This window comes from Dipodomys spectabilis, unplaced genomic scaffold (genome assembly GCF_019054845.1).
Source record: "Dipodomys spectabilis isolate Male_0828 unplaced genomic scaffold, ASM1905484v1 ptg000034l, whole genome shotgun sequence".
NCBI classification, from domain to species: Eukaryota; Metazoa; Chordata; class Mammalia; order Rodentia; family Heteromyidae; genus Dipodomys; species Dipodomys spectabilis.
The window spans coordinates 4,018,012-4,044,891 of NW_024870711.1; the positions used below are offsets into that span (position 1 = coordinate 4,018,012).

Genomic DNA, 26,880 nt, shown 5'->3' on the forward strand with positions numbered 1-26,880 from the left:
TCCCTGGTGTTACTCCTGGAGTTCAGGAGTAACAGAGGACACAGAGATGTGACCATTGCACACAATACATCAGTCCCCAAAGACTGGGACTAAAAGGCAGGGAGGTGGTAAAGGATCAGGTTCCTTGGGGAAAATAAGGGGAAGTGGTTCTCCACTGGGGAGATTAGGCCTTGTTGGAAAAGTTGCTTGGTTGTCACAGTAGGAGCATGAGGTGGGCGAGGCCAAGGGCTCTGACCCTCTGCTGAGGGTCCTTCAGTGTACAGGACGTCCCCACAACAAAGAATTACCCCATGCTGAATGCAAACGATGCCAAGGTTGATAAATTCTCGGCCAGGCACTGGGATGCAAACCATGTACCAAATCAGAGGAACTATGTCTCATGAACAGAGGCATAAATAATCCCACTTAGATTTTCCTGAGCTTCCACATGGTTTTGCTGGCCTCCACATTCACTTTGTCCCCAGCAGAGGAAGACTTCTCGGTCCCTGCCTCCTCACAGACAAGTGCCATGAAGCCCTGCCCTGGAGGCAGACCACATTGCAGGGAGCAGGGCTGCATGCCAGGCCTCTCAAGAGCTCACAGCACTGCCCAGTCTCCACATTCATGTACTGTGAATGACAGCCATTGGGTGAGGCCCATCTCTTGTCTATAACCTGGTAGTCTGTTGGCTACTGAGTATACATAAAGCCTTTACAGGAACCAAGATTGGAGAGGACTGCTTGTGCACTGGTGTGGCGGGAAAGACAAGGGCTTCAGTGGGGAATCTCATCTTACCCTGAGACAGAAGTAGGGAAAGGAGAGCAAACAAGGAAAAATAGAGCTCCTAGGGAAGGGAAAGGGGACAGAAAGGCAGCTGCTAGAGCTGTCAGAGATGTCAATAGGAGGGACATTGAAGGCCATGACATCACAGGAAAAGCACCTATCAGCAGCAGGGAAACTTGCATCCTGGTCTTTCTGCTGAAGAAGATCCTGAGCTACCGCCTTGCCTAGCCTGCCTGACAGGATCATGGGCTGCAGGCTCCTCTGCTGTGTGGCCCTCTGTCTTCTGAGAGCAGGTGAGTCCGGGCACCGGTGACATGGCACTTCGTTCTTGGACTATGCCTACAGCAGTGTCTTCCTCCTGCCATTTGCCTGAATCCTTCTTCTCTCTATCACAGGCTCCTTGGACACAGCTGTTTCCCAGGATCCAAAATATCTTGTTACACAGGTGGGAAACAAAAAGTCACTAAACTGTAGACAGAATCTGGGCCACAATGCTATGTACTGGTATAAGCAAGACTCCAAGCAACTGCTGAAGCTCATGTTTATCTACTATAACAAGGAACTCAATCTCAATGAAACAGTCCCAGGTCGCTTCTCACCAGAAGCTCCAGACAAAGCTCGTTTAAACCTTCATGTCAAGTTCCCAGAACTAGAAGATTCTGCCATGTATCTCTGTGCCAGCAGCCAAGACACAGCCTTGCAGATTCACTGCCTTCCTGTACACAAACCTCCCGGCCAGCCAGGAAGCGGCGGTGGCCTTGTGTTCACTCCTGCCTGTGCCCCCATTCCCCAGCCCTTGGGACCAGAATGAATGTTCCAACTATGGCCCTGCCTTCCTGTTCACCAAATGGACAAATTCTTCATTACTGTACACAGCAAGACTTACAGAATTCGACTTCTCAACTAGAGTTGTACTTCCTAATCAAGACACCCAGGGACTCAGGGATTTATGAATCCATGAAGGACCCTGAAGATCTCACCTAGCTAAGATGAGATGCCATTTCATTTTTCTCTGCCACACATCTTGCAACATATCATCTGAGGTCTGAAGGAAATTCGATTGTGTAATTCTCACTATTGTAACCCAAGCTCTCTGCACATTGATGGCCTTCCTTGTTGCCTGAGCTTCCATGGTACTGAGATTACAGGTCTGTCACCACACAGGGAGTTCCTTGTTTTAACAGGGGAAGAAAGTATCTACGTAGGGAAGCATGGTAATAGACAGAGTAGAAAGGAAGGTGTGGAAGAAGTCATGGAGTGTGTACACTGAAGAGCCCATCCTTTCAAGACGATCAATTCTCTCCCAATGCCAAGTGCAAGCTGGAACCTTCTGCATGAGTGGGCAGGTGTCAGATGATGGAAAATATTGGAAAGGGCATTGGACCCAAACCTCTAGGATGCTGTTGGCTGTTGGTTTGAAATTAAATAGGATACTATGATCAAATCTGCATTTTGGTCCAGCAGGTGGCAGCATGGGTTTAGAATAGTGGCAGGTTTTAGAAAGCATGAAGAACTCATTAGGAGATATCAAAATCATTCCACATGAAATACAACACTGTTCGGGAGGGAAGGTCATGTCAGATGATCAGGGTAGAGCTTGTAATGTGTTATTTTTTTCTGTAGAGACTGCTTTTATTCTAGTCAGTTTTCATCACTTAACAATTGCTCCTGCAGAAGAAGAGATTTCTTTATACATATCCTTATGGTTCCCCCCCCCCCCCAGAACTTTAACTTTCCCACCCAGCTTTTTTTGTAATCAATCACATCTTCCAGCAATAAATATTAACATCCCATATAAACATGTTGATTTTATTTCATTGTCATCTCTACATCTCATTAATATCTGAGAAGTCCCATGGTTCTGAGATCATTTTCCCTCTTTAGCTAGTTCCTAAGTCTGGAGACTTTGGAGCCTTAAACTCACTGTAGCTACCTCCTGTTGTGGGAAATGCAGGTATTGTCCCCTGGGTACCCCAGCTTCTTACTGTCATTGTGATTCAAAATTTCAGTTTAAATTCTACGTTCATTTGCAATTCTTGATACATACTTGACATTCTAAACTCAAACAATAAAGTACATTTGACTTATTCTTGCTGTTTTCCTGTTTCTTTGAGAAAGACCTAATCTGTTTCCTTACTGATCTAGATATGTGATTTTAGGTCCTTTCCAGGGGATAGAACATCTCTAATTGTAGCAAGATGGGGGTCCATTGTATATCTTACCTGCCCTGAGAGAGTATATACTATACCCCTTTTACTCACACTCCATCTGAAAAACTGTATACATGCTCTTTTAAAGGTACATAGAAAAGTTGCTAAAAGTTGTATGTAAGAAAATGCCACATTTGCCTTCTAAATAATCCTTCGGTTAAAGAATCTGAATTGGCAGTCTTCAAACCCCAATATTCACTAGTATATATAGTGTGTGTATATATATGTATATATATATATATCCTATGTACATATATATATGGGATATATATAATAGTGCTATACCCTTAACTCTGGTCCTAAAGGAACAAAGAATTTATTACAGTTTGATAAAAACTATGGAAAAATTTAGTAAATCGTTTAGAGGTTATTAATCATTGCATTTATTTGCACCTCTAAATTTTTGAGAATTTTTCATTTTTTGAAATTCACTAGCACTACATAGTCAGAAAGTACCTACTATATAATATAAACATTATATAAATATATATAATCAGGAATAATTGTAAGCCAAACTGTACCACTTGCCTCAAACTGGAAATTTATCTGATGACCTGATGTGGTTGGTTTGGTTTATAGCATTCCACAAATAGGCTGGACTGGAAGTCCTTCATTTCAGTTCCTTTGACTTTGTATGTAGATGAGGAAATATGGTGCTACATACATTAATTAACTCAAGCACGAAAATACCAAAAAACGTTTCTTAACATCATATAGGCTCCATTTTTAGTCCCTAGTTGTTATCTGTGCATATATATAGTTGTCCTGCCAAAATAGAATCCGTGGGTGAAAATGTTAATGTGTTTATGCCAGCTCCGAGCTGCTGCTGTTCGGTGAGTGTTTGCCGAGGAAGCCATGTTAGCCTATAAGCTCCCCCAGGACTCGATAAATAACATCAGCTAATATCAGCGCCTCCCCTTGCTAGCAATGCCAACACAGCCAATCTCAGTAGACTGGAAACCAAGGTCTTGGTTGCATGGTGACTAAGGTTGCAGTGGAGCCTATTATATCAGTTGCTTTCTTCCTTGTCAAACTCCCCCGTCTGTGCCTGACATATGGGATGTGGGCAGCCGAAGGTGGTGAGTAAGAGAGCTGTGGCCTTAAGATGTTTTGTTGCACTGCAAGGAGGAGCTGTGTTCCTCCTTGAAATGTCTGAGCCAGGTGCTGGGGGAGTGGGGGAGGGGGAGTGGGGGGTAGCTGAGGAAAAAAATCTTACCTATTTGGATTCCGATCCATTGGGAGCTTCAGTTCAGCCATCTCAACAAAACACTAAAGTCAACTCCTACCTCATTCCCCCTTTGCCTGGCACGGTGCGCCTCTGTGGTTTGCTCAGGATTTCGTGTAGAGAAGATTTTCTCCACGTCTTGGTTGACATCATGGTCAGGCCACTTGAGTGATAGATACAGGTTGAAAGTGGAAACATGCTTATTGAATCTTCCTCCCTCCACAAAGCTGGCCACCAAGCTTCCATGGAGAAGGAAGCAGTGTTTTGGAGCTTTTGTTCCCTGTGTCTGAGCTGGAGAGAAAGGAGACTCCTGGCATGTACACTGGGCCTGTCTCTAAGCGAGGTCCTGGAAGGAGAAGATAGAGAGAAACTACAGGATGAGATGTTATCTAGGAGCCAAGGAGCAGCAGTCAGAAAAGAAAAAAAAAATGTTCTGAAGGAGAAAAAAGAAGCCCATTCTGCTTCTTCTGCATTCATCCTCCTCTTCCTAGCCTGGTCCAGTGCAAGCACCTTTCATCAAAATCTATACAGGCCCTAAAAGGAAGGGAAACATGAAGTGGCCCAGTTAGCAGTCATTGTGTATGGGGAGAGTTCGTGTGTGCAAGTGTGTTTGTGTGTGGTGGACAGTTTCTCCCTGGTGTTACTTGGAGGTACCAGTCGATTAGTAAGAATGCACAGGCTTCTGTAGGTTTTGAGAGGCAAAATTAAGACACAGACAAATCTCTCTTAAGTATAGCTTATTGCGTTCGTGGGTTTCTAAGTTTGGGGATGAGCAGACAAAACCTGGAAAGCCTCATTCTAAAATGCACTGTCTAAAATTTGATAGTGACTGAGTTCCATGCAAAATGCGTGGAACTCTGCATCCAACCCATCGAGAAGAGCCTAGAAATGGGCTTGTTTCCAGCCAGGTCTTCTTGAGATGGTGCCTGTTGATTTCCCTGTCCTAGTTTATTCTGAGTAGCCTCTTTCAATCTAGCAGACTATCTTTTTCTTTCTTTTTTTGGGGGGGAGGGGTCCAGTCATGGGGCCTGAACTCTGGGCCTGGGTGCTGTCCCTCAGCTCTTCAGCTCAAGGCTAGCGCTCTACCACTTGAGCCACAGCGCCACTTCCAGCTTTTTTTTCTTTTTGCTTATGTGGTGCTGAGGAATCGAACCCAGAGCCTCATGCATGCAAGGCAAACACTTTACCACTGAGCTACCTTCCCAGCCCAGACTATCTTTTTCAATGATAAGTTTGGTCCATACAAGTTTTTACCTACCCAGAGCCATGATCAATTTGAGGACTCACTCTAAACCAGCCTTGCAGGAAGAGCTCTAGACTGGGAGAGGGTCCGGGGTGAGGTTCTTTAGAGAGGAGCCTCTATGCAATGTGGGACATAGACCACGAGGGGGTGCTGTCACCTCGTCATGCTGAATGAGCCTTTGAGGTGGCTCAGGAGAGGAGGCCACAGGGGGCCTCTCAGCTCCCCACTTGGTTAAGGAAAGTAGTTTAGGTTTGAGCTCACCGAAGGTTGCGCACACAGACAGACAGACCTCTCACAGTCTAGGTGAGTGGCTCTAGCAGGGAATTCCTCAGCTTCTGCTTGCTTAGTGGGAAATGGAGCTGGGGGTGGGGGCGGGGAGAGGTCAGATCAGGAAATCGGGGCGTGGTCAGGCCCAGGTGGAGCATCTCATGGATCAGCAGGGAGGGGAGCGCTCTGGGCTCCACCCTGCTGTGCTCTAGGGCAGAGGAATGAAGGATGCCAGGATGGGCTCTCAGAAGAGGGTGCAGCAGGAGGCCACACAGGGCAGGGAGAGTATGACAGAGCAAGCCTGGTGAGGATAGACACGTAATTATAAATGAGGAGGAGGAGCCGGAGGAGGCCGGAGCCTGAGACCCTGAGCCAGTGTGCTCTGCCAGGAGACCCACCCCTGAATGATCCAGAACATACCTTGGGCTTCTGAAGGCGCCATGGGCTCCAGGCTGCCCTGCCTCCTAGCCTTTTGTCTCCTAGGAGCAGGTGAGTCCTGGGCCCCTGGCCCCAGGGAGGTTTCCCTCCCTGAAACGCAAGTCAGAGGTCGGAGTGTGCCTGGGGAGGGCCTCCTCCTGCGGTCTGACCTCGGCCTCTGTCTCCTCACTCACAGGACCAGCCGACTCTGGAGTGATACAAGACCCCCAGCACCTGATCCAAGCCCGAGGCCAGCGGGCCACGCTGAAATGCACCCCCATCTCCGGGCACCTCTATGTGTACTGGTACCAGCAGACCCCCGGCCAGGGCCTGAGATTCCTGCTGTCGTTTTACAACAAGGAACTGAGCCAGAAGGGGGGCGACGTGAGTGCTCGCTTCTCGGCACAGCAGTTCTCCAACTCCAGCTCGTGGCTCAGCATCAGCAGCCTGGAGCCCGGGGACTCGGCCCGGTTTCTCTGCGCCAGCAGTGAGCACAGCTGCGCAGGGCCACCAGCCTGCGGTACCCAAACGTCCTGTCCCCTGCGCGAGGGGACGCAGGTGCCCCGTGCCAGCCAGAGCTGCCTGCGGCGCCCTGGCGGGCCACGGGGGCCTTCCCCAGACTCTTGCTGCTGCTTACAGCTGCGATCGGCTCAGTGCTCACAGAATTCTCACAGGGGAGCAGAATCAGCAACTCATCCCCACACCTGCTGGCTCCAGTGAACTCCTTTACTAGAAGTAAATTACCCAGGAGTTAATTGTTTAGACGACTGGCACTTGGACCGTCTAACAACATCAGGAGCGTTAGAAAGCAGTGATGGCCATGAATACCTCCTCCTGATTCCCATTCCAGTGCTAGCTCATCCGGACCAACGTCAGTATTGCCATGGTTAGCTGTTTTCCCATCAGTTAAAATGAGATTAACAATATCCATCTGTATAAGTCAGAGTTCTTCAGAGAAACAGAACATATAGAATCTATCGGTCCGATTATCTATCTCCATTATCAATCAATCTCTATAACTCTTCCTATATCTATCCATCTATCATTTATTATTTTTCACCTGTTAATCTTTTTCTCCCTATATTGTTCTGTCATTTATCAATCTATTATCTAATCTATATAATTATGTATCTATCCTCTATCATCTAGAAATCTTCTACCAATATATGAATCATCTATCATTTATCAATCTATCCATTATCTAATTACATATTTATATATCTACTATCTATCTAGCATCGATAAATAAATCTAGTATCTTTCTCCCTATATTCATCTATTATTTTCCTGCTCTCTATCAATCATCTGTCTATCTCTATCATCTATGGAATCTCTGTATCTCTATCTCACACCAATTTCTGTATCTATTTCTCATTACATCTATGTATGTATGTATGTATGTATCTTCATCATCATCATTATCATCAACTGATCTTCCTTCTGAAGGATACAGTCCGCGCTCCCACAGGAAGGAGCAGTGAGTATTTTTACAAGCACCCAGGGAACACCAAAGCCTATCTACCGTGGGAGAAATGAGGAAAAAGATCCTTGGAACTGCAAATGCTTGCATTTGGATTGACACAGGGCAGTGAAGTTAATTATAACCCAGTTCTTAGTGCCCTGGCAGCTCCGCTCTTTTGAAGAACTTGTCAGCACCAGACTGACCTTAGTTCCTGCCACACTTTGGCCTGTTCCAAAACTATCTCTTCTTTCCCTGCTGTACGCTGAAGTGTACTGTTCAAGGATTATTCATGTAGTGTTGAAGTCCATGATTATCTTAGCTATACCCAGCCTTGTGTTCCCCAGTGCTGCTCTTTTATGATGGCTTATTGTTGTAGAATACCATTTAGTTTTCTTATAGGAATGTTTTTAGTATTTGCCCACATATTTAACCCACATAATAACCACATAATGTTGATTATCTCTCAGTCTTTCATTGACTTATAATTTTGGAGCAACATTGTCGGTTTCTATTTTGTTCTTGTTTACTCTTAGTGACAGAGAATAAAGTACCCTCTGACCCCCAATTCTAGTGCTTTTCTTCCTAACAGTTTACACTAAAAACATATGTCTTCTCATTCCTCTGCTGTTTAAAGGAAAACAGACAGAGAGTATAGCTGGTGTGTGGCAGAAGCAGAATGCGGGTTTGATGAAGCCCAGACACCTAAGGAATAGTCAGAGACCGAATTTGTGTTGGGGTTAGGGTTTCAGGAGATTGGTCTTAGAACTTTCCCCACAGTTCTGGAAATTTCTTCCCCATGACTATGCAGACAGTTCCCAGCATTCCTTGTACCACTGTCGAGGAAACAAGACTAAAACATCACCTGTTGGCCACAAGATGGCACTGTGATGCCACTGTCCTCCAAAAATCTCTAGGGAGAGTTTGAAGCATGCCGCTATGAGCAAAAGGGTTAAAGAAAACATGGGCTTGAATCCAAGGTCTGGCACCCGGGAGGAGGTTTTCAGTTATTGCTGCACTCCCCCAGAGCTCTGCGGCAGGTGGGGGGCGGGGGTGGGGGGGGGGTGGGGGGGTGGGGGGGGGGGCTCTGAACTTTGGAAGGTATACCAGTTGTTGAACTTTTTTTAGGGCGGCTTTGATGTGGGATAGGTGCAGAAAGAGGACCAACTGCCGCAGATAAAGTAGGGAACCACTGGATTGGGGGGTCTCCGTGGCATGTTACAGTGCTCCCCACCCTCCCTCCCTGCGGGCCTGGCTTAAGAGGAGGGGCTGGTCCTGCCTGAGACAAGAGGCCGGGGAGGAGCTGTGGGCATGGAGGAGGGTAGTTGCACCAGTTAGAGAGAGGAGAGGAGCTGCTAGCTCTCAGTCCTAAGCTCCAGCATTCGCTTGGCTTGGTTCCCTCTTCTTGTGATTTATCATGATACACAAACTCTTCTGTATCCTCCATTTTTCCCTTGGAGTAGGTGAGTCCTGGGTTTTTTGGAAATCTATGTCATGAGTTTTATACGGTCCCAACCTCAAACCCTCCATCGACAGGGAGTTACTGATTCCTAAAGGATTGATTGCACCCTATGCCTCCCTGCCCAACAGGACTCACGGGTGCTGGGATCACTCAAACTCCGAGATCCCGAATTACACATACAGGAAAGAAGCTGGTCCTAGACTGCTCGCAGGATATGAACCATTTCTCAATGTTCTGGTATCGGCAAGACGCAGGACAAGGGCTGAGGCTGATCTATTACTCAACTGGCGTAGGCAGCATTGCCAAAGGAGACATTACGGAAGGATACAATGTCTCCCGACGACAGCAGGAGAGCTTCAGGCTGACACTGGCATCCGCCAGCCCCAGCCAGACCTCCTTGTACCTCTGCAGCAGCAGCAGTCACAGTACTGCGCCCGCAGCTGCTCTCTGCACAAAAAGGGCCGGCACACACCTTGGCCTTCCTGAGCCCAAGCTGCTCTTCCCAGATGTGAACTGGAGGGGCCTTGTGCTGCAGGAGAGACAGAGACAGAGACTTTCAATGTTAGTTTGCTCCATGTAATAAAGGAGAGGGACAGGATCTTCCTCCTTTTTCCATAGAGAACAATTCTGTTTTCTGAGCTGCTTTAACTTCCCCAAGGAAGCTGGGATTCTCCATATTTCATACCATTTCCTAATCTATTATATCAAGTCATTTGCCTGATATTCCTCCCCCTCCCCCACCCTGTACCCCTCCAATATCTATTTACCAAACTGCCAATCTACTGAAACTTGATGTTATAGCTGAATGATAAAATGGATGGTGACCAGGCTGGGAATGTGGCTCAGTAGTAGAGTGTTTGCCTAGCATGCACGAAGGCCTGGGTTCGATTCCTCAGTGCCACATAAACAAAAAAAGCCAGAAGTGGTACTGTGGTTCAAGTGGTAGAGTGCCAGCCTTGAGCAAAAGAAGCTCAGGAACAGTGCCCAGGCCCTGAGTTCAAGCCCAGGACTGGCAAAAAAAAAAAGGATGATGACCGACTTTCCCAAATCACGATTCTTCCTGCAGCTTGTGCCGACTTTCACCAGCCCTGGGATTTCTTCAAAGTGTTCATTTACCTAATGCTTTCATCCTGCAACTGGTCCTTCTCTTTTTATATATCAACCTGGCTTATTGTTTTGCTGAATTTAGGGCTTTTATGTTTCTCTTACTGATCACTTCCCTTCTCTTACTGATCAATTCTCAAAATTTTGTGTATTTACTTTTGTTTGTGCCTTTGGTTATTTTTTGATAATAAAACTTAAATTGGTCTGTAGAGAATACGATCATACATTTGTATGGGACTCCCATTTTATGTAATTTATTTATTTACCTTGATGTAATATTTATTAAACTGTAGCTATGAAGAGGAACGTGCCCATATGAATAAATAACATTTGATTAATTTTAAAGACTCTATACATTACTGCAACTATAATTAAGTCACAATGAAGAACATTTCCATTACTCAAGAAAACATCTTCTTGCCTCTTTCTAGCCTGTTTCTCTTGAGAGCTGTGTTGGATGTACATCTGATTGCTATCACCATTGATTAGTTTTGTCTGTTCTTGAACTTGACAGAAACTTAGCTTTAAACTACTATTTTATTAACTTCTATTCCTCAAAAATTAACATTTAAGAATACATTCAGTTGAATGAATCAGAAATTCATTTGCTATTGTTGATGAGTTGTGTTTCATTGTGTTTCTATTTTTTTTTTGCTGTTACCTGAGCTCTCTTTTAGTCCGCCTCTCTTCTCTTAAATTGTGTTTTTATTATATTTAAGTAGTTGTACAAAGGAGTTGCAATTCAACAAATCAGTTTATAAGTACAATGCGTCTTGATTGACGTTCCATTGTATTTCTGTGCCATAGTTTGTTGTCCGTTCCCTTTGGAGCACAATTCAACCTAATGACCTTTCAGCAAATCAGTTTATATCTGCAGTGCATTTTTATCACGTTCCATTGTGCTTCTGTGTTCCTCTGTGTGCTGTAATTTGTTACCTGTTACTACAGGCTTCTACCACTATGAGTGGAACTACTTGGAACATTCTTGCAATTTCTTTGTGTTTTCATTTCTCGCAGGTACAGACATAAGTCTGGGATGGCTGGTTGGCATTTTATATGCACCTCTACACTAATTAGAAACACTTGAACAGTTTTCCAAAGTCCTACTCCTTTTACAATATGAAAGGACTTGAGTTCCCTGACTCCACATTCTCAGCAGAATTCATTTTCGTCGGTCTTCTTACTGTTATCCATTGTTTAGATCCCTTGGTGATTTTTCCTTTACATTTGCATCTTCAGTAATGATAGTTTTTAATGTGTTAATTGGTTATTCTCATCTCTTTTTGCTCTTAAATCTTCTCATTGAACATGATAACATGTTTGTTCTTGTTTCATAGGACATTTTTTTTTACTATAATAAGGGTCTTTGGTCATTAAAATTACTGAGATCCGTCTGATGTGTAACCTATGCCTGCAATCCTGAATCTGTGGGAGGTAGAGATGTGAAGATCGTTATAGAAAGATGGTTAGGGAGACACTGCCCTAACGAAGAAATCTACTTGTGGTTGCCCATGTCTATAACCCCAGCTACACAAGAGATGGAGAACGATGGGCCATGACACAAGGGTAGCCTTGAGTAAAAACAACAGATCCTATCTGAAAAGGGGCTGAGCGGTGGGTCAGGTTGTAGAGCACTTGCCAAGCATATGGAAGCCCTGAGCTTGAAACCTCAGGAGAAGAAAAAAGGGACAGTCTGTCTTCTCAGAGAGTAGCCCACATTTTCATTGTTTTCATAAGTCTTTTGATAAATACGCTTACATATTTGTGAAGCCCAGCTTATAATAGTTTTCCTGTTTATGGTTAGTGCCCTTTGCATCCTAAGACATTTTTACCTTCACCAAGTTATTACTTACTTTCATGCTCATTCTGTGTCAGTTTTTGATATCCCAAGAAAAGGCTCCACTACTAAAATCCCAACCTTCTTATCCTACCACACCTCATAGTTGCTGTAACTAGGATTGCCTTCCCCTCAATAACTTTCCTTTCCTTTTATACTTCGCAGGCAGGGAAGGATGCAGCCACTGGGTGTGGAGGAATGTATCCTGAACAAAGCATCATGGGGGCCACCATATGCATGAAGGAAATACTCTCTGCCCTAGACTTCCTAGGCTGGGAGTAGGTGAGAATGTTTCATGATTTCTCTCTGCATCTCCTGTGGAATGTGTGTCTCTAAGTCACACTGTTTATTCTCACGTTTAGCATTTCTCACCGTTTCTGCTAACTTTCTTAGCAATGCTAATTGCAGGCTGGTAAAGACTTTTTGTTACTGCTAATTGCAGGATATTAGAAACCTTGTTAGATCTCATTGCAAATTCTTAGAACTTTTTTCCCCCCACAAAATAATTTTCCCTTGCTGTGTCTTTTAGTTGAATCCTTGATTGAGCTGAGAGAATGAAGGGGATGAAGAATGATTTACTAAGATATGACAGAACTAAGGAAAACTGACAGTACTCATACTGGCCTTAACTAAGAGACAGAGGATTTGAAGCCCTGAACAGTTGGGCAATGATGTATTAGGAAAAGACTATTTACAATGTGCTGTATCATTTAGTAGAAAAAAAGTAGTCAGAAAATGCAGGGAGCCAGGACAAACGCCATTACAAGATGGCACCCACTTCCTTTCAGCTTAGAGGTAAACGACTCCATATTAGGCAAGTGCTTGGCGGGGCTGCGGGTCCCTAGCTTTGCGCATGCGCCATCATTGTAAATCCTGAGCCAATCCCGTGGCACCTGGTGACGGTAGAAGGCAGACAGCCAATCCTGAAGCGACCCGTGTTCCAAACCCTATATAAGCGGCTGTATTTCCTTGCTCGCTCTCTTGCGCTCAAGCTCTCCCTTCAACTAAAAGGCTCTCCAATAAAGTGTGATCTGAGAAGACTCCTGGTGTGGTGGTCGTTCTTCCTCGCTGGCCGAGAAGGCGTTCGCCGCAAGTGGTGCCGAAACCCGGGACCTGCGCAAGAGGTCGAACAGGAGCCAGAACTCAACACACGGAGAGGAGACGTCGGTAAGTATCCCTAGGTATGCTGTTTTCTACTATGGACTATTGGTTGTTTGCATTGCTGCTTCCTTTGTGGTTTGTCTTTCTGGTGGTTCTCTGTGACTGTCTGCGTTGTGGGGATGACCACAAAGAGGGGGTCTCAAGGAGACCCCTGTACCCTTTTTTGAAGGAATTTTCAAACCGGTTCTCAGCCCTACATGTGGAAGGGCAGGACCAAGAACGCAGTGATCCTGTGAGTGACTCAGAGGAAGAAATGTTAGAGGAGGAGGGAGAGCAGCTCGATCCAGCTGATAATGAAGACTTAGAAGAGGCTGCGGCTGAGTATGAGGCAGACAGATATGGGGGGTGGCGTCCCCAAACGATAAGAGTACCGCAGCAGCCAGAAAGGAGGAAAGGAGCTGACCCTCACCCGTCGGCCCCTCCCCCGCCGTACCCGCCGGCGGGGCGGAGTCACTTTATAAAAGGGAGCACATGGTCGCGGCTGGCGGCCGCATTTCCGGTTTTTGAAAATCCAATTACTAATGAAAGAAATTTTGAGCCGGTTTCCTACTCCCAGCTTAAGGATTTAGTTGAGGCAGTCCGGACTTATGGAGTGACGGCTAATTATACCATAGCCTTACTCTGAAGGCTGACTGTTAATGCCATGACGCCTACGGACTGGTTCGAGGTGGCCCGCACCTGCCTTAACCACGGGCAATTTCTTGATTTTCGATCTATTGTTCATGACAAGGCTCAAGCTCAATACAGACAAAACGTCCATGATGGGCATCCTGATTGGACTGTAGACATGCTTCTTGGGCAGGGACCCTTTGCCGTGGATCAACTAGGGTACCCCTTTGAAGTGTACCGGCAAGTGAATACCCTTTTTTATAAATCCTGGCGAGCTCTCCCAAACAAGGGGGAGACGGCGGGCAATTTAACAAAAATCACTCAGGCCCCTAATGAACCATTTTCCGACTTTGTTGCTCGCATGCTGGAGACAGCTGAGCGGGTGTTAGGAAATTTGGAGACAGCCATGCCATTTGTGCAACAAATCATTTTTGAACAAAGTACTCAGGAATGTCAGAGGGCAATTACCCCAGTTAGAACTCAAAGCCTGGAAGCTTGGATAAAAGCCTATAGAGAGGTGGGTGGCCCTCTGACCAATGCGGGGCTGGCGGCTGCTGTTTTGTCAGCTGCCAGGGCCGCAAAAGATAATAAGGGAAAAGGATGTTTTCGGTGTGGTCAGTTGGGACATGTTAAACGGCAGTGCCCTAAAAATGGTGGTCCTGCACAAAACACGCCCAGGCCGCTAAGGACTCCAGGGGTGTGTCCTCGTTGTAAAAAGGGGAAGCATTGGGCCAACGAATGTAGGTCAGTCAGGGACATTGATGGACATCTTATCCCAAAAAATCATTTCAAACACTCATTCGGAACCAGAGCCAAAAAACGGGAAAAGGGGCCCTCGTCCCCAGGGCCCGAAAATTTATGGGGCATTTCAGAGTCCGGTTCCCGAACAACCCCCACAACAACCCTCCAACCAAAGAGAGCAACCTCAGGCACCGCAGGGTTGGACCTCTGTGCCACCTCCGGACTGGTATTAACCCAACAGATGGGAGTTCAGATTGTGGAGACGGACATGACAGGACCCCTGGATAAGGACACTGTAGGAATAGTTCTAGGACGCTCCTCCTCTACTATGAGGGGGCTAATAATTTACCCAGGGGTAATTGACCCGGACTATACGGGAACCATTAAGGTCCTCTGTCATGTCCCCCACGGGGTAGTGTCTATTTCCCCCGGAGACAGAATTGCACAACTTCTGGTTTTGCCTTCCTTGCACGGCAACTTCCCTGCTAAAGAGATAAAGAGAGGTGATGGAGGGTTAGGCTCCACTGGAGTCGACCTTACATGTCTGTCCTTAGCTTTGGACCAAAGGCCCATGTTAACTCTTCAAGTGGAAGGAAAAAGATTTGAGGGACTGGTGGATACAGGGGCAGATAGAAGCATCATCCAAAGAGGGGAGTGGCCAAAGCGATGGCCAACTCAAAAATCCTCCCAAACCTTGCAAGGGCTGGGCTATGCTGAGGCCCCACAGTTAAGTGCAAAAGAATTGACTTGGAGAACAGACGAAGGCCAGATCGGGAGGATGCAACCCTTTGTGGTTGACGTCCCCCTTAACCTTTGGGGAAGAGATGTACAGCAACAGCTAAAGTTAACCTTGACTAAAGATTATTCCGAGGCCAGTCAAAACATGATAAAACAACAAGGATTTGTTCCAGCCCTGGGGCTTGGGCGATGTCTCCAAGGATGCAAGGAGCCAATAGAGCCACTTCCTAAGCAGGATAGAAAGGGTTTGGGTTTTTCTTAGGGGCCCCTGTAAACAAAGCTTCCACTAAAGGTGCGGTGCCCATACCTTGGTTATCCCAAAAAGCGGTGTGGGTTCCTCAGTGGCCCCTCTCTCAAGAAAAGTTGGAAGCAGCACAAACCCTTGTTCAGGAACAGCTACAGTTGGGGCATGTTGAACCTTCCGTGTCATCCTGGAACACCCCAATTTTTGTAATAAAAAAGGCCTCTGGAAAATGGAGACTGCTACATGACCTTCGAGCAGTAAATGCTCAGATGCAGATCATGGGACCGGTGCAAAGGGGGCTCCCCCTGCTTTCGGCATTACCTAAAGAATGGCCTATTTTAGCCTTAGATATTAAGGATTGTTTTTTCTCCATACCGCTCCATAAAAAGGACAGGGAGCGCTTTGCTTTTACTTTACCTTCAGTTAATCATGAAACTCCGGATGCTCGCTACCAGTGGAAGGTTCTCCCTCAGGGGATGGCTAATAGCCCAACAATTTGTCAATTGTTTGTAGGAGCTGTGTTGGCCCCTGTTAGAAAAAACTTTCCAAAGGTACGGATTATCCATTATATGGATGATATCTTGTTGGCTGCTCCTTCAAAAGAGACTCTTCATAGAGTGTTTGGGCAGATAACGGAGACCTTAGCTGAGAAGGGATTGATAATTGCCCCTGAAAAGGTTCAACAGACTAGTGTTGTTCAATTTCTGGGAACCATTGTTTCTCCCAATGAGATTAAGCCGCAAAAGCTCTTTATTCGAACTGATCACCTTAAAACACTTAATGATTTTCAGCAATTGGCAGGAGACATTAATTGGATAAGGGGATTTCTTAATCTCCCTCGGTCAGAGTTGTTACCTTTGTTTGCCATTTTGGAGGGTGACCCTGAAGTCACCTCCTCTAGGTCCCTGATACCTTTAGCACTAAATTCCCTACAAAAGGTTGAGGCAGCTTTGTCTAGGGCTCAACTTTCACGGGTTGATTTAAAATTACCTATCGATTTATGTATATTAAAAACGAAAAATTATCCCACGGGGGTTCTTTGGCAAAATGGCCCCTTGTGGTGGCTTCATGGCAACTCGGTGGGAGCAAAGACAGTCCAATATTTTCCTGAATTAGTGGCTAAACAAGCACTTTTGGGCATAAAGTATTGTTTGATGCACTTTGCAAAGATCCCAGATAAATTAATCATTCCATATACCCATGAGCAAGTTGAGATTTTGGCCGCTACAGTGGATATGTGGGCGATTCTTGTTTGCTCATTCCCCAATATTATTGATAATCATTATCCTAAACATCCTTTGCTTGCCATAGTTAAAAAAGATTTAATATATTTTCCTGTTGTTACTTCAAAGAAACCCTTGGCTGATGCTTTAACCATTTTTACGGATGGATCAAAATCTGGACAAGGTGCCTTCCTTGTTCAAGGACGCCGACAGCCGGTGGTCTTTAATTTTTGGCCAAACGTCCCACAGGCTGTTGAATGTTTAATTGTGCTTGAAGTTTTTAAAAGATTTGATCAACCTATTAATTTATTTTCTGATTCACTATATGTAGTAAATGCTGTTGCTTCCCTTGAAGTTGCTGCTTCAATTAAACAGGCCAGTACAATTTCTAATGTTTTGCTACAGATTTAATCCCTTATTTTAGACAGAAAACACCCTTTTTATATTGGACATATTCGTGCTCACTCTATGTTGCCGGGCCCAATGGCAAAGTGTAATGACTTAGTGGATCAAGCAACTCGGGCTGTGGCTCTGGTCGCTGCTGATCCTGTAAAATTGGCAGAGGATTTTCATAGGTTGCATCATGTGCCTGCAAATACCCTTAGGAAAAGATATAATTTGCCCAGACATGTAGCTAGGAAAATTGTTAAAGCCTGTAAATCTTGTGTTACCTTTCTTCATCCTCCCCATGTGGGGGTAAACCCCAGGGGGTTGAGACCAAACGCCTTGTGGCAAATGGATGTTACTCATTTGACAGAATTTGGAAAGTTAAAATATTTACATGTGTCTGTGGACACCTTTTCTGGTGTCATTCATGCCACACCTTTGGCAGGAGAAAAGGTGTCTCACGTTAAAATACACTGCTTGGAAGCTTGGGCAGCTTGGGGAAAGCCCCTTAGACTTAAGACAGATAATGGCCCTGCTTATACTTCCCAGGGTTTTCGTGCCTTTTGTGCACAACTGCAAGTTGCCCACACTACCGGGTTGCCTTATAATCCTCAAGGACAAGGTATAGTGGAAAGAGCCAATAGAAGCATAAAAGAAATGCTTCAAAAACAAAAAGGGGGAATTGCTGAGTCAGCGTCCCCCAGGGAAAGACTTTGCGCTCTTTACCCTCAATTTTTTAATTTTAAATGATAAAGACCAGTCTGTAGCAGACCGGCATGTGACAAGAGACTCTACAGACAACAAAGACATGGTTATGTGGAAGGATGTCATTGATAACAAATGGTATGGACCGGATCTGGCTATTATGAGATCCAGGGGAGCTGTTTGTGTTTTTCCACAGGATCAAGAAACACCACATTGGGTCCCAACTCGGCTAACAAGATTGGTCAAGGAAACTCAGGACGAAAAACAGGATGATCAAGAAGGCGTTGAGTGTGATAATATTACTGATGGTCAAGACCTATCACAGTCAAGGAGAGCTACGATGTGGGATCCTATCGGTGTTCCCGAGGCCGATGCCAGTTAGGCACGATGCCCGCCTTTTTCCAAGGTTATTTAGTACTAACAAAACCATGGATCTCCCGTACCTCACACTGGATGTGGAAGAAGCGCCCATCAGAAAAAATCGATCCATTTCCCTAAACGGGAGCTTGTGCTTCCAATTGGTTAAAAATGCATCTGCCCTTTCTCCAGGCATCCTGCTCTTATCTCAAACAGCAGTTATCTTTTAGGTAATTGGACTGGCGAGTTTGATGAGATGCTGGAGAAGCTGCGGATTGCCATTGTGACTGTCAATTCCACGCGAATGGATCCCGGATTTGTGGAGGGGCTCCAGTCCTAGATTTCCTCCGCTGTTTCCTGGTTCAAGGAATGGGTGGGGGTGGGGTTTATTTTTAGCTTGCTGCTTGGGCGGATGCGTGGTCTGCCTATGGTTGGTCTGTCGCCTTCGAGCCCAAACCAGTAGGGACAAAGTTGTTATTTCGCAAGCATTAGCCGCCTTGGAGAGTGGATCCTCACCCCAAATTTGGCTGTCGGCCCTGAGAGGTCATTAAGCCTTATCATTTCGCATAGCCCTAGCACCCCGAGGGATCTGGGGATCCCATTGCACCGGGACGGGTATGTGACTGATAACTTGGAACAGGGTGCAAGGCAAGTGCACTGCACTTGAGAAGAATTTTCCTCTCAAGAAGAGCACGTTGGGCTGCAAGTGGGTTGATGCCCAAGATCCCACCTCTGCAAAAAAGGCATCGGACGGGCCTGGTCGTCACTGGGGAAGGCGCCCCCCAAGCGAAGGCCAGTGCAAGGTCCTCTCTTTGAGACAGAGGCCCGACCTCTACTCTTACCTGTTACCAAAACAAAAAGGGGAAACTGCAGGGAGCCAGGACAAACGCCATTACAAGATGGCGCCCACTTCCTTTCAGCTTAGAGGTAAACGACTCCATATTAGGCAAGTGCTTGGCGGGGCTGCGGGTCCCTAGCTTTGCGCATGCGCCATCATTGTAAATCCTGAGCCAATCCCGTGGCACCTGGTGACGGTAGAAGGCAGACAGCCAATCCTGAAGCGACCCGTGTTCCAAACCCTATATAAGCGGCTGTATTTCCTTGCTCGCTCTCTTGCGCTCAAGCTCTCCCTTCAACTAAAAGGCTCTCCAATAAAGTGTGATCTGAGAAGACTCCTGGTGTGGTGGTCGTTCTTCCTCGCTGGTCGAGAAGGCGTTCGCCGCAAGAAAATGCATAGCAGCAAGGAAAAAAAATCCAGCCAAACTGTTGGTTTCCCACCATGTTTTATTCTCTTGACATTGTTTTCCCTGATGATGATATTTTAAAAATATTTAGTTATTATAATACTCTGGATTCCATTTCTAATGACAGGAATTCTCTGAGGGAATAAACACAATGTTGTAGAATGCTACACATGAAGACAGATGACTCTGAGGGTATAAAAGCCTGAACTAGCCAGTTCTATGCTATGAACTGATAAATGTGCAGAATTGGTTTGGGAGTGGGGATAGTTCGTCTTCATAACTTATAGACAGCCAGCAGCCCTTTACATATGATCCAAGGGACTAGTCCCTGGTGGCTCTCTGCCACTAGTCATTTATGGAAGTGCATGTGATAGGACTCTACAGAGAGAAGCTTGGCTGTGATCCAGCATGATAGAAACCATTTGAAGTACTTGTATGGAACTGGAACAGGACGATTTCATTGTGAGCTCCTTGTCCTCAGCCAGTGTACAGGTGTATAGTTCCAGCAGGGAACCACACAAAGAGCCTATAAGGTAAGGAATGGAGGAGATGAGGACTCTTGGTCCTAGAATTGAAGCAATCCCTTAGGGGGATAACAATAGGAAAACTGGATGATACTCATCCAGTCAAGAACATTAAAGCTAGACAAGAAGAACTCAGCTCTTATCTAAGAGCATGAGCCCTGAGCACAGAGGCTCAGGGCTGCTTTCTGCAGCTCTGGTTTCCTTCTCTGGTTGAAACTTTGTCTCCTGGGAGTAGTTAGCTCCGCAGAGAAGAAAGTTCATTGTTCAAAAATTGAGCACCTTCACTATGGATGGATGGCCAGGTATTTTGGGATCAGGGCACACCTGGTGGAGGTGGTTTCCATTTTCATTCCCATCATCCCCACCCTTCCCCCAAGTCATCATCCTAACTTCTGTCCTAGTCCCTTCCAGTGTTGCCCAGGGACAGCACAGCCACTCAGAACTTCTAGAACATTCTGTGCCAGAGAAGTCTTCTTTGAAGTCAGCTGGCCTCATCCTCACCTCTCTGGCTGTGTAGGTGTGAGGAGACCTTTGATGCTGAGTACGCCAAGCACTTCCACAGGAATTACATATGCTGAGACTCTAGAGGTTCTGGGTTCAAAAGGCCAAGTTCATCTCAGAGAACGTGGAAGTCTCGATGTTCCTCTGCTCAGCTGTCCTTGATGTCCCACGGGCAGGGGACTGTAGAGCCCTGGAGGAAATCCCTGCTTTGGCAACTGCTCAGCCTCCATTTCTAAACCCTTCTGTAGCCCTCTTTCTGCCATGCCCAGCGCTCCTGGACACCATCTTCACAGGGACCCCAAAAGAGGGTGACAGGGACAGATAAGAATGAACTCCATCCTCAGATCACCTACGTAAGTGATGCAAACTGGAAATGTGTGAGAACTTGAGGTGCTGACCAGGTGACGGCATCTTTGGAGGCAGCCAGCGTGATGGCTTACAGTGTGAACACAACACAAAGTCTCTTGATGCGAGAGACTCAGCAAGGGCTTCCTGGGCCAGCAGCAAAGAACCTTCTAGGTCATACTGGCTCTTCTCAACCTATGTGCCCCCTGTGGTTTTCAACTTCCTCACAAATCTAAGGCTAACTTCCCCACAGAGACAGAGTGTGGCTATTGTTTCTCATGACAATGGTGTAGGCAGTGATGCTTTGAATTAGCCTAAGAATGAAAATGAACAATCACCTGCTCATACTGCAGACTGTTTACAACTCCAAGGACCAATCTGACTCCTCATTTCTTTGTCCTGGTGAAACTTTTACTGTGAAGTGCTCCAACTCCTCTGACAGCAAGGCTTTGGAACACCTCTTCATTTTAAAAGCCCCCTTGAAAGGAAGAATCCTGATGAAGAATGGAGGACCAAAATCAGTATGAAGTTGATGAATTTGTGATCAATGGACACACTGTTTTAAAGTTCTAGAATAAATTGAAAAATCCAGGGTGGATCGATGTCTTCTAGTGGGAACTGTTCTTCCCTTCACCTCTAAAGATGAACTCAAAGCATGTTCAGGAGATCTTCTTGGCACCTCTCCCTTCTATCTCTCAAACAGTCCTCAGCCCTTACCAAACATTAGACAGGGCCAGATCATGAATGGGAGAGAAGTCAGAGAACTCTGAAAGGAGATGCCATTCATATTCTGGGTCTCTAATGTGAAACAGTGGAGAAATATCCGGGTGTCAATGACCACCTGAAAGGAGAGACACGAGGAGAGGGCCCAGAGACCCCGTGTGAGCTGTGGGCAGCAGCAGTGTGGCATGCGGAGGGGCTCCACCAGGCAGACCTCGCTCTGAATCAGCTGTGTAGAAATCGACTTCTGAGGAGCCATGATTTCTGCGTTTTAAGCCCCGCCATTTTCTCCTCTTACTGATTCTGATCTTAACTCACAGTAATGTTTGTTCCTTCTTCCTGGCTCCTGATAGAAGGTGCATCTCAGGGCTGCTGGCATCTTTGGCTTCATTAATATCAAGTTACTCCAGGGCTCAGTGATGTCACTGTAGCACCTCCCAGTGGGACAAGGGCTGCCCTCCTCTCCCATGGCTACTTACAAAAGACTGTGATAGGGTGACTTCCTCCTCCTCCTCCTCCTCCTCCTCCTCCTTCTCCTCTTCTTCCTCCTCCTCCTTCTCCTCCTCCTCCTCTTCTTCCTCTACCTCCTTTCCTTCTACCATGAGCACCAGGCTCCTCTGCTGGGTGGTCCTCTGCCTCCTTGGCACTGGTAAGTCATCAAGTAGCACTAAGCAAGCAGTCCTGTTGGGAGTGTGTGTGTGTGTGTGTGTGTGTGTGTGTGTGTGTGTGTGTGTGTGTATACGCACTTGTGTGTAATGATTTGAAAAAGAATGTCCTTCTGTATTCCAAGGTCATACTGAATCTGGGGTCTCCCAGTCTCCTCAACACAGAGTCACAAAGAGGGGACACACTGTGCTACTCAGGTGTGATCCCATTCCTGGACACCAGCGACTTTATTGGTATAGACAGACCCCAGGTCAAGGCCTAGAATACCTGACTCACTTCCAGTATGAAGTTGCTGCAGAAAAACCTGAGATGCCTGTTGAGTGGTTCTCTGCACAGAGGCCCAATGGCTCCTTCTCAACTTTGAAGATGCAGCCTGCAGAGCAGGGAGACTCGGCCCTGTACCTGTGTGCCAGCTGTCAGACACAGTGTGCCTCAGCCCCCTCCTTCCTGAGCACAAACCATAAGGGCTCAGCCTCCTCCCACTTCCCAGAGACCCAAACTCAGGAGTTGCCTGGCCTGCTCCTCATCAAAGGGAATGAAGGATTTGGAACCAGAATGGAGATCTGACAGCAGGAGGAAAGGAAAGATCCACTGAATTACTACAACAAGGAAGTCAGGATGAAAAAACCTGGACTAAGCTTTCTGACATTACAATTATAGTCAAGATTTCACATCTGGGATTGGACTTGAAAGCTTAATCTCAAAGACAGTGAAAATATCCTCTTATAAGACTATAAAATGTTACACAATTGTAGCAAACTCCTGAGATAAATGTCACTAACTCACACATATAAAAATTAAAGAGTGAGCCAGCCAGAACAAAGGAACACTAAAGCAGTTTGTAGCAATCAGCCCTTTAAAAAACTGTAGAATGGTAAGTAAGAATTACCATCAAAATCAATTATCCACAAGCAACTGTCACCAATAGTAATACACATTAACTATGTCCATACAATGTTTTTAAATTTCTTTTGACAATCTCAGTCATTATTTAAAACTCTTCTACTCATAGCAGGTTTTAAACTGAAAATCTAATTTTGCTTGATTTTATAAAATACAACTCATATGAGGTGCTTAAGATCCAGACAACAGTTCCTCTACATTGTAGGTTTCTTTGAGGCTTCTAAAGTACATGTGCCAATTTATACTCACACCAGAAGCATGGAAAACTTTCAGTTTGTTTTCTCTGTTTTAGATTTTCAATTGTTTGTTACTTGCACATTATTTGTTGCTAAATTTTTGCATATATTTACATAATACAATGTGGAAATTTAATATATGTCCATCTTTTGAAGAGTTTTTAAATAATTTTTGATTAACCTATTGTAACTGCACGAATTGCTGCTTGTTGTAAATAACTATTTCTAGTTCAATAATTTGAAAAACAAAAGGTCTTAAGAACCAATCTCTCCATTTCACCCTTTTTTAGTTTGCAATTCATATTTGTTACTGTTTTAAGAAAGTGCTATTTCAAAATGACCATGCTTTCTTGTATTTCCTTGTAAAATTTTTGAATCACCCCTATCACCACAAAGTCTCAAGTTATACTTGTTAAATCAACAAAAGACAATAGAATTAAGAAAGTGGTAACCCTACCCCACAACTTGGACTAACCGAACTAAGAAAGGCACTGGTGGTTCACACCTGTAATCTTAGGTACTCAGGAGGCTGAGATCTGAGGATCATGGTTCAAAGCTAGCCTGGGTAAGAAAATCCAGGAGACTCTTATCCCCATTTAACCACCAGAAAACCAGAAGTGGCACTAAGGCTCAAGTGGTAGAGTGCTGGCCATGAGCTGAAGAGCTCAGAAATATCACCCAAGCCCAGAGTTCAAGCTCCACAACCACCACCACCAACAACAACAAAAGTAACAAGAAAGAAATGGAAGGAAAAAGACTACCAAAATGTAGACACCAGTACAACCAGATGAACATTCAAATCACATCTGAGTAGTGTCAATGTCCTTATTAAGAAGTATGGAGGTTGGACCTAAGTAGAAGACCACAAACACAACAAAACAAATTGCAACAAATCTAGATGTCTCCTACAAAAACTTCAGTCCTCAAGTATAAAATAACAGGATAGGAAAAGTAAAGAGACAGAAAAAAAGAACCATACTGATATTACTAGAGAAGATCAAATCAGTACATTATTATCAAATTAAATTTCAGAGTACAGCATATCATCTTGCAATCGAATAATATATTTTATTATATATAATAAGGATTATATGTATTGTGTCTACTCTACATTTTATACGTAAATATATATGGGACATGTATTCATAATTCAAATAATTTCTATGAATCAGTTAGAAAAAAAGAAATGATTCAACCTAAAAACTAGCTAATTAGTTGTACAGGATCTTACGGAAGATACACAAGCAGGCAGCTTCCTCTTCATATGGCTGCTCCATTGGCTTCCACAGCCATGGAGAAGACTTCTTGACTGAGGGAATCCACAGTGCTTGCCTTCTGGGCATCAACACGGGTTGAAGACATCGACAGGGTCCCAACACACTGAGGACACCTGGCAAATACGACTCTCGGGTTTCTCCATTCTTACCACACTATTTGAAAGGAAGAAGTATTTTTCTTCTCATTTTAGACAAGAAGGGCTGTTGCACACCTCCCTCACTTCCACAGGCAAGAGCTGAGACTGCAACAGGCAATAAAGGCCTCCAGGGCTGTCTGGGGGCTGGCCGACCCTGGGGCCAGCTCCTGGTTCAGGCAGTAGAGTGCCATTCCAGTAATGAGCAGAGCTGATCACCAGGGGGCAGTGTGGGCCCACTGAGCCAGCTGCTGCCTGACTGGGAGAGTGTGGGTTCAGCCTTGGCCTTTGGTCCCAGGCAGGGATGTGTTTAGATAAACACAGGGAGTGCTGGCCCAGGAGAGGAGAATCCTCCCTCCTCTCTCTGTTTCTCTGTGTCTGTGTCTCCTCACACCCCTCTCTCTCTTTCTCAGACCTGTGCCCTCAGTAGGGAGATGATGCCTGGGGCTGCTCCCCTGGACTCTGCCCCAGGCCCCAGGCTCCTCTGTGGTGTTGTCCTGTGTCTCCTGGGAGCAGGTGAGTCAGGGGCTCTGGTGGGGCAGAGCCTGGTTGCTGGAGGATCCTATGCCCTCCTGGGCTAGGGCTTCATTGCTGTCTCTTCCTGTCTAGGTGTGGTGCATGCTGGGGTCCTCCAGTCCCCCAGACACCTGATCAAAGCCAAGGGAGGAAAGGCCACTCTGCAGTGCTCTCCTGACTCTGGACATGATACTGTGTACTGGTACCAGCAGGCCGAGGACCAGAGCCTCCAGTTCCTCATTTCCTATTATCGAGAGTCAGAGCTAGGGAAAGGAAGCATCCCTGGCCGCTTCTCAGCTCGGCAGTTCAGTGACTATCACTCTGAGCTGAACATGAGCGCCTTGGAGCTGAGGGACTCCACGCTGTATCTGTGTGCTAGCAGCTTGCACAGCCCTGCACAGGGACTGGCTTTCTCTACCCAAACCTTCCTGCCCCAGCTGAGGATGTCACTGAGGGAGGGGTGGGGGACTGAGGCCCAGCCTTAGCAAACCCCAGGAGCCTTCTCCAGCTGTGGTAACCCTTCTCTGTCCTGCCCAGCTCAGACAGCTTCTGAGCATTTTATTTCCTAACTCTCTGGACTGTCTCTGCTCTGTGCCCTAATGCACATTAGATATTATAATGCAAACACAGTCATTATAGTATCCTCTTTATATGCGGGAGATGTTAAGGTATCAGTTCATAGATGGAAAGCTGTAGCTCATGGATTTCGTAACATTTAATATTTAAAAGGATCAGAGACCTAGGATGGAAGTATACTTTCTACCTCTCTTGCCTGAAGTGCTCCAGAGGTTCTATGGTGTTTTCTGGTGTGTAATACCAGGTAGCACAGCACTGTCACTCCACTGCAAGGTGGTGTTGCTATGACACAGTGCCTGTCCATCAGCTTCCAGTGCAGAAACCATTTAGCCAGAGAATATTGGCCCTATGATTACTTGAAGATGAGATACATGTTTTCAACAAAGTAAAAGTAGTGGTTCAGTAATGAATTTAAAAGTAAATAGAAAGTAGATATTTATAGGTGAGATTTAGCTACCCAAGGAAATTCTTTCAAAGGCTATCATACTAGGTAGATAATACCTTAGTTTGAAAATGGTCCTCAGAGCTTTGGTAGTCCATGTGTCTTTAACCTGACCCCTCAAGAAAAATGCAAGTCTCAGCTAGAATCAAGTGTGTATCCTACAAAATTGAGAAGAGTTAGGGAAGGGTGTGGGGTAGGAGAAGGATGGGTGAGAATGTTGCAAGGGGTGTCTTATAGACACCCCTATAGATCACTATAGATCATCCTCATCACTGCTCTGTTAAATGGAAACTTTCTCTTTACATGCCTTGGCCCAACTGTGCTCCAAAGGCTCCTTTTGTTGGTGTCTCTTAGTGTCTGGGACCATCTGGTTCTTTCAAGGCCTGAGCACCAGGCTCTCATTGGATTCTGTACACCTGCTGAGGTCCGTCTGATTCTGTATTCCTCTCACTAGACCAGGAGTGCAGCAATGTCCATCAAGATACAGAAGTTATGGTTGAGTTGATGTTATGCTTTTGGTAAATAGAAATCTCTGAAGGAAGTCAGACAATGTCTGTGTGATCCTGCAAATGGCAGTCCTCTATCTCTGCTAGTCAAATTCTTCTTCCTATTAGTAATCAACCTTCTTATCCTTTGACAGAAAGC

At 45.6% G+C, this 26,880-nt stretch overlaps 1 protein-coding gene and 5 gene segments (V, D, J or C); 5 read left to right on the forward strand and 1 right to left on the reverse strand.

The window, feature by feature from the left end:
- Positions 1-26,880, reverse strand: part of LOC122105767 (cationic trypsin-3) — a 229,544-nt gene that overhangs the window by 39,953 nt on the left and 162,711 nt on the right. Inside the window, exon 2 of the mRNA XM_042677066.1 lies at positions 19,827-19,836. The gene's annotated coding sequence lies outside the window, so the exon portion shown is untranslated. The remainder of the gene's footprint in view (positions 1-19,826; positions 19,837-26,880) is intronic.
- Positions 738-1,573, forward strand: LOC122105795. The segment is given in 2 exon segments: positions 738-1,055; positions 1,158-1,573. Coding segments are annotated over 2 exon segments (465 nt in total).
- On the forward strand, positions 5,785-8,139 carry LOC122105774. The segment is given in 2 exon segments: positions 5,785-6,196; positions 6,321-8,139. Coding segments are annotated over 2 exon segments (609 nt in total).
- Positions 8,906-9,625, forward strand: LOC122105797. The segment is given in 2 exon segments: positions 8,906-9,046; positions 9,174-9,625. Coding segments are annotated over 2 exon segments (498 nt in total).
- On the forward strand, positions 22,048-22,718 carry LOC122105798. The segment is given in 2 exon segments: positions 22,048-22,134; positions 22,276-22,718. Coding segments are annotated over 2 exon segments (492 nt in total).
- On the forward strand, positions 25,102-25,702 carry LOC122105799. The segment is given in 2 exon segments: positions 25,102-25,217; positions 25,311-25,702. Coding segments are annotated over 2 exon segments (474 nt in total).